Here is a 13,626-nt window from a genome sequence, read left to right as displayed (position 1 = left end):
ACTCTCCATATATATATATAAAAAATCCTAAAAGTAATATAATAAATAATACTTTTATACTGAAATATTATTTTCAGTCTTATCATTTGGAATTATGCAAATATGACAAAAGTATATGTGGTGCACTTTACAAATCACCCTTTCCCGCACATTATAAGCAAACAATACATAGACTTAGCTAAGCTAACCATAACCATATTCAAAAGAATAAGCACAAATCAAGCTTACCTTGAGTTTGAGGCCGTTCAGAGGCACTTTTTTACCTCAGAATCCACCGTGGTAATTTATTTTCAATGAACAGAAAAAGATGCAGAAACATCCTCTTAGTTTTTCTGTCTTCCTCTGAGAAATTTATTTGAAACACTGCTCCTGTACATTAAAAAAACAGACATGATTTTAATTTCAGGATTCCACTTTCAGCTCAGGAGGGAGTGCTAGTGCCACCACGCAAACACCAGATGTGCCACCGGGAACCCAAGCAGAGTGAGTGTAAACGGTGGGAGGAAGGTTTTTAACGTAACATCTCTCATTCCATCAGGCTTCCATAGGGAAGCAGCCTCCAGCACCACCTGCTCAGCAGGGAAAGGAGAGAGCGTTTCAATTTAAGAGTCCTTAAATTCCACACGCAAAGAGCTCACACAAAGCATAGTTCAAAAGGTCAGGAGGATAAAAATAGTTAAGAAGTCCACAAGATAGACAGCACCATATTCCATGTCCATGTTCCAGAGTTGATGTGAACAGCTTGAAGACTCGTATCAGCACAGAGGAGATCGCTAGAGCCCTGATGGCACGTGTGTGTCACTCCTCCTCTGGGACAGAAGAACACTTGAGGCCTGTGATCACAAGCAAAACACAACATTTACAGTTACAACCTGGTGACATCCATCCATTCGTCAGTCCATCCATCCATCAGTCCATCCATCCATCCATTCGTCAGTCCATCCATCCATCAGTCCATCCATCCATCAGTCCATCCATCCATCTATCCATTCGTCAGTCCATCCATCCATCAGTCCATCCATCTATCCATTCGTCAGCCCATCCATCCATCATTCCATCCATCAGTCTATCCATCCATCCATTCGTCAGTCCATCCATCCGTCAGTCCATCCATCCATCCATCCATTCGTCAGTCCATCCATCCATCCATCCATTCGTCAGTCCATCCATCCATCCATCAGTCCATCCATCCATCCATCCATTCGTCAGTCCATCCATCCATCAGTCCATCCATCTATCTATCCATTCGTCAGCCCATCCATCAATCAGTCCATCCATCCATCCATCCATTCGTCAGTCCATCCATCCGTCAGTCCATCCATCCATCCATTTGTCAGTCCGTCCATCCATCCATCCAAAACCACACAGCAAGACTACAGTTCATACAGTAAGTTTGGGGTCAGTAAGATTTTTAAATGTTTTTGAAAAAAATCTATTTTGCTCACCAAGGCTGCATTTATTTAATTAAATATACAGTAGAAAGAATAATATTGTGAAATATTACAGCAACTTTTTTTTATCTGAATATAGTTTAAGAGGAAAGAGGAAATATATATATATATATATATATATACTGTACAATAGAGAACATAAATTATGTTGCATGTAAATCCTATTATCTAGTGTTGTGTATGAGCTGTCATGTATTACCAGGGTCCACTGATCTGATGACACAATTTCCTGCTTTCTGGAAGAGCTACGACCAAAGAATGAAGGCTAAAGAAAAAAATAAAAATAAAAATAAAAACTGAACATGGAAAAAAAAACAAAAGCAAAAAACAACACAACGAAACAAAGAGGAGAGAATAAACATTTAGTTTAGAAAGAGACAAAACATTATTGGAAAAGATGATGGTGCTGACCTAGAAAGAAAATGATAGATGAGTGGTCTATATTACCTTTTCTTCTAATTCCTTTATCTGTCGTTTCTGTGTCTCTATCCACTCTTCCAGCTCTTTTATCCTCTGTTGAGACAGGAAAATCATAAGCCAACACTAAATACTGAAGCTTCATATTTACTGCACACAATGTGGTGTTTGCATACAGATTAAATATGCACAGTATCCATATATACCATTGCATTGCTATAAAAATAAGCATGATCTCTTCCACTTTTATAGATGTACACAGACAGGTACCGCTTGAGCATGTTGTAGCAGTTCCATCCTCTCTCTGAGTATCTGCGCATCTCGCTCTCGTAATTCACTCAAGACCTGCCTCTTCCACTGATCAACAGCTTCCCTCAGCGAATCACGGTCCTGCTCAGTCAGCATCTCGGACACCTTACCACTCGTCTCTTCATGCTGCAAAGCGTCGAACAGCATCGCCTCCAACTCGAGGATACGCTGAGAGAAACACAGAGAAGTGTGGGCCGCAGATGACCAGCATTCACCACCAGAGGGCACAGGAAGACAAAACTGCATCTCATAATAGAATAACACTCCTCTGCAGTCAACCAGAATAAACCGTGTGGATTTTTGGCCATGCGTGATCTCGAAAACATGATACACAGTCCTTACCTTATGTGCATGGTCCAAAGACTGCTTTCTGTAGTCTAATTCATCGTCTAAGTATCCTTTCTGATTGCTAAAGAGCTCCTTCGGGAAGAAAATGACAAGAGGAAATAATCATTTTGATATAAAACACAGCATTAACAAAAGTCATCCTGTTAGTGAGTAAATCTGATGAAGATTATAAAGAACATGTCTGGGACTCTAGGTCACATTCAACCAAAATCAACGGGGGAAAATATATTTTCAAAAAACATAAATATATTTTCAAATTATATATTGCAATATATACATGATAAAAATCCTGACCAAATTCTCTTTAATGCAAATAAATAAATTAAAATTATATATATATATATATATATATATATATATATATATATATATAAATAAAAAAATGTACTGTACTAAAATATAAAAATAAAGAAAACTGTAAAGTAATTAAATGCAATGACAATCTAATGAGTAATATCAATAAAAATCAGCAGTAAAATGTTTGGAATTGGGGGGTGGGGTGAAAATTATAATTTATTTTTAAATAATATATTTGTTTTTCGTTAGACTTTAGATTAGGGTCCAATTCATACTATTAACTATGACTTTTGCGTCAATAAACTCCTAATTACTGCTTATTAATAGTTAGTATTGTTAAGTTTAGGTATGTGTAGGATTAGGGATGTAGAATATGGTCATGCAGAATAAGGCATTAATATGTGCTTTATAAGTAGGCTACTAATAAACAGCCATCCTAGTTATATGCATGCTAATAAGCAACTAGTTGACAGTGAGAACAGGATCCTAAACTAGAGTTACCGTTTTTCTTTTATCATGGGGTGAAATAAGAGGAATGTGTGTGTAATGAATTTGGATGCATTTACCTTTTCACTTTCAATGTCCAACATTTTCTGCTGTACCGCTGACTTGGTGACTTCGATTTGCTCTAACCACTGGACACAACAGAGACGTTAAAAGACAAACACTGGCTTTCATGAAACGATCAGCAAAACAGCATGCAAGAAATTCACATAAAATAAAATAATTTTAAAGAAGACATACGGATCATACCTTCTCTGCTAAAGTTAATACCGTTCTGGCATGAATAACCACCACCTGCTCCTCATTGGTCAGATTCTGTGTGTGCCATCCAATGAAAAGACGAGACATCAGTGACAGAAATATGCATGTGGAGCAGACACACCCAGGCATGTGTAAACACGCACATTTACATATTAAATCAACATACACTTACGGCGTTATCCCCCAGAATATCGAGTTTCTTCATCAGCTCTGTGATCACAATGTCCTGTAGTGTGAGCAAGAGTTTCATTGAGAGACATTATGCCATGAATCCTCCGCCAGACACAAGCAGATTAGATCTGATCTGGATCACTGATAGTCTGTTAGCTGTTCGGTCTGATATCAGTTCCACCTGAGAAACTAAACTGAAAACTAGCGCGAAAAACAAATGATTTCTCAGCTGTATGTGCTATAAACATCAACAATAACCCTAAAAGAATAAAATAAGTCAAGTTGTCATCTGTGACACTTTTGAATTGTTTCTTCGGTGTCTAGATTTTCAGATAATTGTAAAACAGTATGACATAATGGTGTTCTCACTATATAGGGTAAGTTTTCACAATGGTAACCTAGTTTATTTGAATATATATATATTTTTCTGAAATATAAAATACTGTACAAAGTAAAAAGGCACAACATATTTGCATTATGTTGAGTATCTGTGTTATATGAAGTACGACACAAAAATATTTTAAAAAGTTTTAATGAGTAAACAAATTATTAAAAGTAAATATTTTAATAAGGAAACATAATATTAAATCATTTTTGCTAACAAAAACTTTAATTAATGTATTAAAAAAAAACGTTGAATTTGTATTTTTTTATTTTCCTCCATTGTGACAACTTGCCCCAACCTGATCGCTCATTATTAAAACCTTCAACAGTAGTTAGTCCCGTGTGACAACTAGTCCCGGTCTCTATAGAGACGTGAGGCATATTGTTCAGGGTAACTCACAGTAACACCCTCTGCCTCACAGTACATCTGTAGAGGACTCATGCCATCGGCAAAATGAATGCTCTGGAAGTTTATGGCTGGAGATCTTCTCTCTCTTTCCTGGAGAAAAAAAGGAGCATCACTGTTATTCTTGTTATTCTGACACATAATCTGTGGTTCTGTTCCTGGGGCTGCAGTACAGAAATATCTTTACTCAGAATCCTTACTTATCGGTTTAGTTTAATAGAACATTGGAAATAGATATAGAACATTTTCAAATTATAATTCAAGAATTCAGAAAGGAAGTTTTTGTAATACAGTCCCTTAGATGTGTGTCTGAAATTCACACATGACAGATTTCGGAGTAGAAAGATCTTCAGTCAGACTCACTTCAAGCTCAAGTATTCTGAACTCCAAGAGTTCGTTTTGGTCTTTCGCATCCTGAATTTCATTTTTAAGTCGAGTCTCCTCCATCTCCATATTTTTAATCTGGGAACCAAAAAAAAAAAAAAAATGTTGTTTTAAAAAGGCAGAACAACTGTCGGAGATAACAGATGAGCTGCATTCAGAGCCTGAAAGCGGCTTCAAGAAATTAATTAACACCACTGTTGAACTACTGAAAGAGGGTCATTTTTGGGTCATTCCTATAATTTGGTGAATGTTTGGCTTTGAAACTTGAACAAAGAAGCAGTTTTTTGTCTTCACACCAAGTTTTCTTAAGTCACACAGATCAAACTTTAAAAACTTAAAGGGATAGTCCACCCTCATTTCATTCCAAAACTATATTTCTGTCATCACAACTCTTGGAGTGTTTGGCATGGTAATGGATGTGACAATGTTGAGATGTTTGGTCTTGGCTGAATAGATCTGCTAGGCTGCTGATGTCCTTTCTGCTGCTCCAGAGCAAGTCCTGGACTTGCTACTGCCAATACATTCACAACACACTGCTATGCGTTCATTGCACACATGAATTATCCATAGCAGATCTGTACATTTGGATCTGGGGAATGTGGGGATTTCTGAAAGCACGCTTCAAACTGTTACAGCAAACGCTGACCAATTTGTAATCGGCCAATCAGGTGTGCCCTATAAAGAACTGTGATTGCAAGCAGAATGAGTTAAGGACCTATCAGCCTGCACAGAACTTTGTATGAATTCACTTCTTCTGTGGAGCACAAAAGAAGATATTTTGAAGAATGTTGGTAACAGGCAGAACATATTAACATTCTTTTAAATATCTTCTTTTGCGTTCCACAGAACAAAGAAAATCATACTTGATTGGAACGACATGAGTGTGAGTAAATCATAACAGAATCTTCATATATGGGTGAACGGTCCTTTTAAACGGTGTTATTAATAGAAACATTTTAAACAAATGACTAATGAGATTTACTTCAATTGAAAACATGCTCTGCTTGTGATGTTCATCTTTCATTGGTCTGACAAACAGAAACTGCTCCCACCTTTTCTACAAGCTCTTGGTTGCGTTGGTACAAAGCTTGTTTCTCCTCAATCCACTTCATGTCCTGAAAAATGCACATCATTTGAATGCAAATGATTAAAATAAACTGATGTTAGCAGATCTTATGGTGTAAAATCCTCTCAAACTCTCTCCCAGAATTATTCTCGATCAGTGGCATCTCTGATCCCAGAGCAATTTCAGCCGCGTGTATAACGCTCACAGCCCACACTGATGTATGACCAGCACTGCTTTCTGATCAGCTTTCACATTCTCTACGTTTAGGGAATACTTTTAGGTCGCCATTGTGTGTGTGTGTGTTACACTTTGACTTAGACTATAAGTGGCCCTCAGATGGAAAAAAATATGAAAAACTAAGCAGAAAAGTCACCGCAAAACATATTTATCATGTATGATTATAGAAACAAATTTACTTTAGTGGGACCAAAAGTTCCACAGCAAAAGTTCAAGTTTGTTGTGTATTATATTCTTTGGTGTAACTGCTGTGTTTCCACATGCAACCAAACGGGAACATCTCCAAAAAAGTGTGCACATGTGAAAAAAAGTGTTATCACAGTCTTTAGTGGAGTCAAGCGTGCTACACATCCTGAAAAATGAAGGCAAAAAATGTATCGCCCCCTGGTGGCTGGTTCCTAAACCCCACCCTCTACCTGTTATCCAATGGGATGCAAAGCCAAATTGAAAAAAATGTTTTCATTTTTTTCCGAAGATGGTTTCTGTGAGCGAGAGTACAGGCGGGACCTTGATACCGGGTTACTGCATACTACTGCGCAGACGCAAATGATGTCATCGGCAAAGACCGTTTCTGGGATATTTTGACTTCCTTTTTCTACAGTGGAAGGAAGTGGAGACACGTCGTCCATCTTTTTTTACAGTCTATGAGTGGAACTGTACAAATTCAACTGTGCTAAAGGACATTTTGCAGTTCTAAAATGGATTTGTTGGCAGCGCTGATGTTTTACCTGTCCCTGATGACTCAGAACACACTCCAGATCTGCTATTCTGGTCTGGTACCGGAACATTTCGGCCTGAAGCTGCTCTCGAGTCTAAAACAGATAACAAAGAACAGAGACACTGATGTGAAGGTAAGATTGATCTGCAGTAGCTCGGGATGTGCATCATTTTGATCTTTGAATTGAATTGGTCATTGTCATAAATAGTTTTTTGCATATTTGTAAGGGAGAAAAAAGCCATTTGCCACCCATTTTACTTTTGCATATTTTTGATTAAAACAAGACATTCAGTTAGGAAGAAAAAAAAGGTTACTCATAAGGAATTGATTCGATTGTGTAAAGTGGTCGCTATCAGCAAAGTGATTTGAGAGGGGTTGAGAAATAATTTATGATGTGACCCAAAAAAAGGCATTTCATTTAGTTGACCTGGTGACTGACTGTCACTCATAGTGGTCAAAATAGCTTCTAAAGCGCTTGACACTTGGTCACATCAGGCTTGGTTATGACGGTGTAATATCAAAAAAGGAGCTGAGATGTTGTCTTTATTAAGAGAATGAATATATAAATATTTTAAATGATTTACCTTGAGCTCTTTCTCTGCATCAAACGTTCCTCCCACCTGCTCCTGCAGGAGAGCGTAAGCGCGCTGAAGAGCCTGATACTCCATCGTCAGCTGACGGAATCGCAGCTCCGTCTCCTCCTTTACCATTCCCTAAGCACAGGGAGAGGACACGTTTACAGTTATAGTTTACAGACGCACTCACACAAACACACATGCACCTCTTCGAGGTCATCGTCTGGTGTGCAGGGCGTTCGGTCTGTGTGGTAGGATATGGAGGAGCCGTCCGAGTCTATAGAGCCTTCCTCATCATAGCCAAAAAACGTCTCCACCACCGGCTACAGAGAGAGAGAGAGAGAGAGAGAGAGAGAGAGAGAGAGAGAGAGAGAGAGAGAGAGAGAGAGAGAGAGAGAGAGAGAGAGAGAGAGAGAGAGAGAGAGAGAGAGAGAGAGAGAGAGAGACACACACAAAATGTAATCTGTAATGTTGCGTATTAATATAATATAAAAGAGTCAAATCAAACATCACCAGCCGCAATCAATGCAGTGGTGCTAAATTAATAAGATGACATCATTGTATAAAAAGTAAATCCTTTATATTAATATAAAAATAAGTGCATAATCAATGCATAATTAAATGATAATCATCAAAATATCACATGATAATATATTATGTAAATATTATATACATTAGCTATTCTTATTCAAATAAATGCATAAATAAAAGTACATCACTTCAAAAATAGCTAAAATGAAAACAAATAAAAAAGAAAATATTATTTGAAATAAAATAGATGCATAAAGAATAATGTAATGCAAGAGCGATGTAACTTTAGTCTTTATAATAATAGTACACAAGAATAAGATTGGATAATGTATTACAAAATTATGCGATAATGAAAAATAATAATGTATTTAGGCTTTTTGATGATTAGAAATTGATTTTTATTCTTGGAAAAGTACTTTATTAAAGCCCTTATTGGCTTGGGTTTTTTTTGCCAACAAATTCATTTTAATGCTTGATTTCATCTGTATGCTTTATATTGTATGTGATATATATATATATATACACATTTTTGCTCAAGTGTGTTGGACAGTGACATGTGCTTACCCTACAGGTTCTGAAGGGCTTCTTCCTGCGCAGGCTGTCCTGTCTCCTGTATCTCAGCAGCATGTCTCTCTCCTGAGAAACAAGATTAAATGAAAGAACAAAACACATTAACTTATATCAGATAGCCTATAGTAAAAGAACATCTTACATCTGTGTCTTTAAAGGCATTAAATAACAGTTTTCACTACACTTCCAGTTTCATCCAAAATTCTACTTTTATCCATAAATTCATGGCACGTGTATCTAGATTTTGACTGAACATCACATACACTATATTTCTCAGTCATTTCAGTTGCTAATTTCATTCACACTTTGAGAAAACCGATATTTCTGCAGATATTTTCATCTACGTTTCATTGGGTAACGTGTCCTGCTTCATTTGCAAAAACATATTTTAACATTTTACAGTGTGAATATTTCCCAGAGGCAAAATGACTCACTATCACACTCTTCACATATCCAGCAGTTTCCAGCGCCTGGAAAAAAAATTAAAATAGGCCAATCAGAAAACAATAAGACACAGTTTGTAATATTTATTTTTTAATTCTTAATCTAATTGAGGCTTTTCATGTTGACTTTTAAAACACATGTTAGTACGTCCCTGTGAGAAGAAATGCTGATACCCTGGACAGATCGTCGATTATGTTCTGTTGTTCCAGCACTTGTAGTCTCAGGAACTCAATCTCTCTCTCGTCTTGACTCAGATCCAGATCGTTCAGAGAACTGGGCCGTCGTATCGTCCCAGCCTTCTCTCGCTGCAAAATAAGAACTCATTCCTCACATCAAGAGCCGGATGTGTGCACAGAGACTGCTGACAGATAATTACTCATGTCTGATGAGTTGCCATAATGTTCAGATCATTTAGACGTGAGCAATAACAAGGTTGTGTGCTTGCTGGATGCTGAACGGCTTGACCGATAAATGTGTTTACATGAAAACATGGGCATGTTAAAGAGGCATCAGTATTCAAAGCAAATATGTTATGCAGTTGGTGTGATCTTCACCTGATAAAACTAATTCAGGATCACACATTTATGGTTTATGCAGTTGAATAGGCAAGATCAAAAAATCTAAATAATAGTCGAAGCTGGAAATGGCCAATTATGTCTAATGACAGCGGAGCAGTTGTGGGATATACATTGACCACAGCCTCCCCATCATCATCATCATCAGGGAAAGTGTATATTTCTTATCTAGTTAAATAGATTTCCAACTGGAATATTTTTGCAGAAAATAATTTTTTGTTGTTGCGGGAAACAAAATACTGATGGCTTCAGGAAAGTTTGTCAGTTAGACTGTTTTTGGAAGAAATTAATACTTTAATTCAGCAAGGATGAATTAAACTAATCAAAAGTGCCAGTAATGATAATATGATGATAATATTCATTGTTAAGCAAATCAGCATACTGTATATTAGAATGATTTCTGAAGGATCATCTGACACTGAAGACAAAAGAGTAATGATGCTGAAAATTCAGCTTTGCATTATAGAAATAAATTATTATTTGAAAATATTGCAAAGGAGAAAACATTTTGAAATAGTAATACATTGATTTTACTTATTTTTGATTACACAAATGCAGTCTTGGTGAGCATAAGACCCAATAAAAAACAATAAAAAACTTGAAAGGTATATTATATCAATCATCTATTTTTTTCCTTTTTTTATCAACATCAATATTTTTAAGCACTTTAATTGGTCAACATTTGATTTTTCACCAGGTAATATTTCAATTTTATACAATTAAAAAAAAAAAACATTTAATCACTGTGGTATAATAATGATTTCTTAAAAAATTAAAAATCTCCCTCAATTAATATGAGCTCATACTATACAAATACATTTATGCTCACGGTTGTTTTCTGCTTCATTACCATTTCAATGTTCTCCTGAGTGATGAAATGCAGTTTGTTCTCCATGCGTCTCAATACATGAGCCAGTTCCTCATTTTTGTGGCTCAGACGTTTGTTCTTGTCCAGTAACGGCTTATACTGGCTCTCAGCTTCACGGAGACGCTTTAACTGGGCGCACAGACATAAACAGATGGTTACAAAAATATTGGGTTGGCAAAAGCATGCAGTAGCCTAACCCTAAATAATATTTGGACATCATTGTCTTAAAGGGGTCGCTGTATGCACAGATACTGATTTCAGAAAATACAATTAAAACCAGTAAAGTTGATAACAATGCAAAACAATAAAATTGAACACAATACATACTTTCAGAACGTGGTCAGAGTTTTTTTTGCAAAACTAAATGATTAGTCTACGGCAGTAAATGTATCACAATGCAAATAGAACATGTATAAAGGTATACTTGACTGTCTAATGTTGGTAAGTTAGTTTAAGACATGAAATCTAGACCAATAGAGAAGCCGACTGGACTATTACATTCAACTTGAACATCCTGTCATGTTTGAGAACCGAACTGAGCGGTAAATTAAGTCCGAACCCTTCCTGAAGGTTTCAGCTGCCATGTTTAAATCACTGTCTCTGTATCGATCTTTAAGCCTGTCCGAGCTGAGAGGAGGAAACACTGAAGTCATTCATCACTGCTCAGATACTTACCACCATTACTGAGAACATTTACACCATCACATAACACTTAGAAAGGCAAAGACGATCTTTAATTCTACACAGTAAACATGATACAGAATACACATATACTGTATGCACAGACACACTTCATTTGTGCACAATGCAAAGACTTTTGTTCTAATTTTCTATGTTAAAAGAACATTAGAATTATTTATAGGTAAAGGCCATTGCACACTGAGTCCGAAATTTACGTATGTGTTTTTTCGTATTCGTGATTCGGTGGCTCTGAATTGTCAAAACAGCATTCAAACTGCTTGCTACGGATGCGAAAAACGCAGAAAATTGAACCCGATCTGATTTTTTTTATGACGGACGAATGTTTCGTATTCAGTGTGCAAGCGTGATTGACATAACGTGCGGTCGAATTTTTTTTTTACAAGTGCAAATTTCGGATGCAAATTTCGGACTCAGTGTGCAATGGCCTTAAGAAGGCTGAATTATGTTCTGGATATAGTCCGGGTATATGTAAACAAATAAGAAAAAAAAAGAAAGAAAAGTAAAATAAACTTTTTTTTTGCATTAAATAACACCTCCCCCCAATAAAATAAAGTGAAAAATTATATATATGTATATATATATATTTTTTTAATAAAAATATTGTTTCACCTTAACACAAGCACAGACTCACCAGTTCATTGCGTTCTTCTGACAGCAGTGCGTTGCGGTCCTCTAGTTTGCGGATAATAGCACTCAGTTCTGCAATTTTCAGTTGGAAACGTCGAGCATCCTTCTCATCCAAGTGCTGCATCTGAAAAACAAACCAACTGCAGGTAACTGGAAAAATACACTCTCCACTCCTATCATTTTTTTTATAATGTGAAATACTTTCTGTCTGTCTGTAGGCTATACGAGTCAAAATCTGTTTATTGGTAATAATGGAAAAACAAAAGTGATTTTTCACTATTATTTTCTACAGTTTCTGCATTTAGCTGAATATATATATATATAATTGTTATATATAGCATACATGTATATAAATATATATATATATATATATATAAATAATTGTTATAAGAGACAACGAAAACAACTTTCCTAGTAAAAAAATAAAATAAGTTGATTTTCACAAGTCAACAAATTGGTGAAATCTACCTGAATGTAACATTTTACCAAACATGTCAGTTTCCGAATAACATGTAATTTATTTACACCACGGAATAAATTTCATTCCATAAAATAAGTATAATGAACTACGCAAAAAGGATTTTGAACGTCTCCGGCGCGTTTAATTCCCAAAAATCAAATATTGTGCACCCCACACGCACGTTATCAAGTCCGTCAAAAACATCGGCTGGCTGTCGGCTGGAATATTAGAACTCAAATCATCGACTTAACACAATCATGGGCATCAATCACTTTAGCTGAATACTTGCCGGCTAAGAAATAAATAATTATAACCTTACTATTCATCTGTTTTCAAATCCACATCATTTGAATATCAAGACATTAATGTCTATCAAAAAATAACGTGCACAATGTAGGGTAGTAGTTACGAGAAGCAGATGTCCAGCGAGTGCACGCACTTACTGGAAAACACACACTACCGGATGTTTTAACTACGTCATCGCTTTCCGAGAAGAGGCTTGAGCGGCTTCAACATGCTGTTTGTCAGAGACTATAACGCACAATACAGAATGTACGCGAGTATAAGTTTAAAATGCGCAAGATAAAGAGAATAACGCAAATCCAATTGAAAAACTTCGCTGGGTTAGTGAACATCTTGGTTTTGACTAGTTGTGTATGCGTTCGTGAATAAAAATGTCACACTATTTGTTACATTTATTTACCCCTTAGCAGATTTTAACTATATAATCTGTATTTTTGTCAATTCCATTTGGTGCTGTAGTAAGAAAATATTCCATTATGTCAGGTAACCGTAGAAACAGAAGTAGGAGGAAACAGAGCCAGAGAACACTGAAGCAGGACCACATCTGACAAAGACCTGAAAGGTCACCGATCAAATCCATCTTTTCTCCTGCAGAGAAAATAAAAGCAGCAGCCACACCACAGCTGAAGCTGACAGCAAACCGACAGCCAGAGACACGGATGTTCTGCTGCTGGGAAACACGCCTCAGATATGAAAACGCAAGAATACACCACAGGTGTGAATACAAAGTGTGTGACCTCACAGATTGTGTCCATTCCTAACATCCCTGAGAAGGTGATATGTGGGAAAGATCACACTCTCACATTCAGCACACATGAAGAGCCATCTATCCATTGCTGACAGAGTGGAAATGCCCTTCTCATAGCTAAATCTATTGTAAGGTGTGTATATTTGTATGATTATATATTTGAATAAACAATGGGAAACCCAGGAAGAGTTTAAACTTGTTGGAAAAGAGTCATTTTTGATACACCAGTTTGTTGGTGCCAGAGAAATGTCACACAGATGCTTTAAAGTT

General features: G+C 36.5%; 1 protein-coding gene across 18 annotated transcripts in view; it reads right to left on the bottom strand.

The window, feature by feature from the left end:
• Positions 1-323: 323 nt before the first annotated feature.
• The window catches only part of jakmip3 (Janus kinase and microtubule interacting protein 3), a 65,051-nt gene continuing 51,748 nt past the window's right edge, over positions 324-13,626 (bottom strand). For 2 of the 18 annotated variants that reach the window (XM_077200303.1, XM_077200296.1), the window contains exons 7-25: positions 11,850-11,963; positions 10,499-10,645; positions 9,247-9,378; positions 9,064-9,099; positions 8,624-8,695; positions 7,735-7,851; positions 7,538-7,666; positions 6,964-7,047; positions 5,985-6,047; positions 4,912-5,010; positions 4,543-4,641; positions 3,760-3,813; positions 3,576-3,641; positions 3,389-3,457; positions 2,520-2,597; positions 2,139-2,345; positions 1,899-1,964; positions 1,651-1,747; positions 324-833 (exon numbers count right to left, since the gene is read on the bottom strand). In XM_077200303.1, coding sequence (XP_077056418.1) covers positions 1,697-1,747; positions 1,899-1,964; positions 2,139-2,345; positions 2,520-2,597; positions 3,389-3,457; positions 3,576-3,641; positions 3,760-3,813; positions 4,543-4,641; positions 4,912-5,010; positions 5,985-6,047; positions 6,964-7,047; positions 7,538-7,666; positions 7,735-7,851; positions 8,624-8,695; positions 9,064-9,099; positions 9,247-9,378; positions 10,499-10,645; positions 11,850-11,963 — 1,683 coding nt within the window. In that variant the 3' untranslated portion in view covers positions 324-833; positions 1,651-1,696. Of the gene's footprint in view, positions 834-1,650; positions 1,748-1,898; positions 1,965-2,138; positions 2,346-2,519; positions 2,598-3,388; positions 3,458-3,575; positions 3,642-3,753; positions 3,814-4,542; positions 4,642-4,911; positions 5,011-5,984; positions 6,048-6,963; positions 7,048-7,537; positions 7,667-7,734; positions 7,852-8,623; positions 8,696-9,063; positions 9,100-9,246; positions 9,379-10,498; positions 10,646-11,849; positions 11,970-13,626 lie in introns of all 18 variants that reach the window. The other 16 variants (XM_077200301.1, XM_077200294.1, XM_077200302.1 and 13 more) reach the window with 10 other exon arrangements.

The sequence above is a fragment of the Siphateles boraxobius genome, unplaced genomic scaffold (genome assembly GCF_051911475.1).
Source record: "Siphateles boraxobius isolate OS27281-9 unplaced genomic scaffold, OSU_SipBor_1 46, whole genome shotgun sequence".
Lineage (NCBI taxonomy): Eukaryota > Metazoa > Chordata > Actinopteri > Cypriniformes > Leuciscidae > Siphateles > Siphateles boraxobius.
This window is presented reverse-complemented; position numbering and strand designations above follow the sequence as displayed.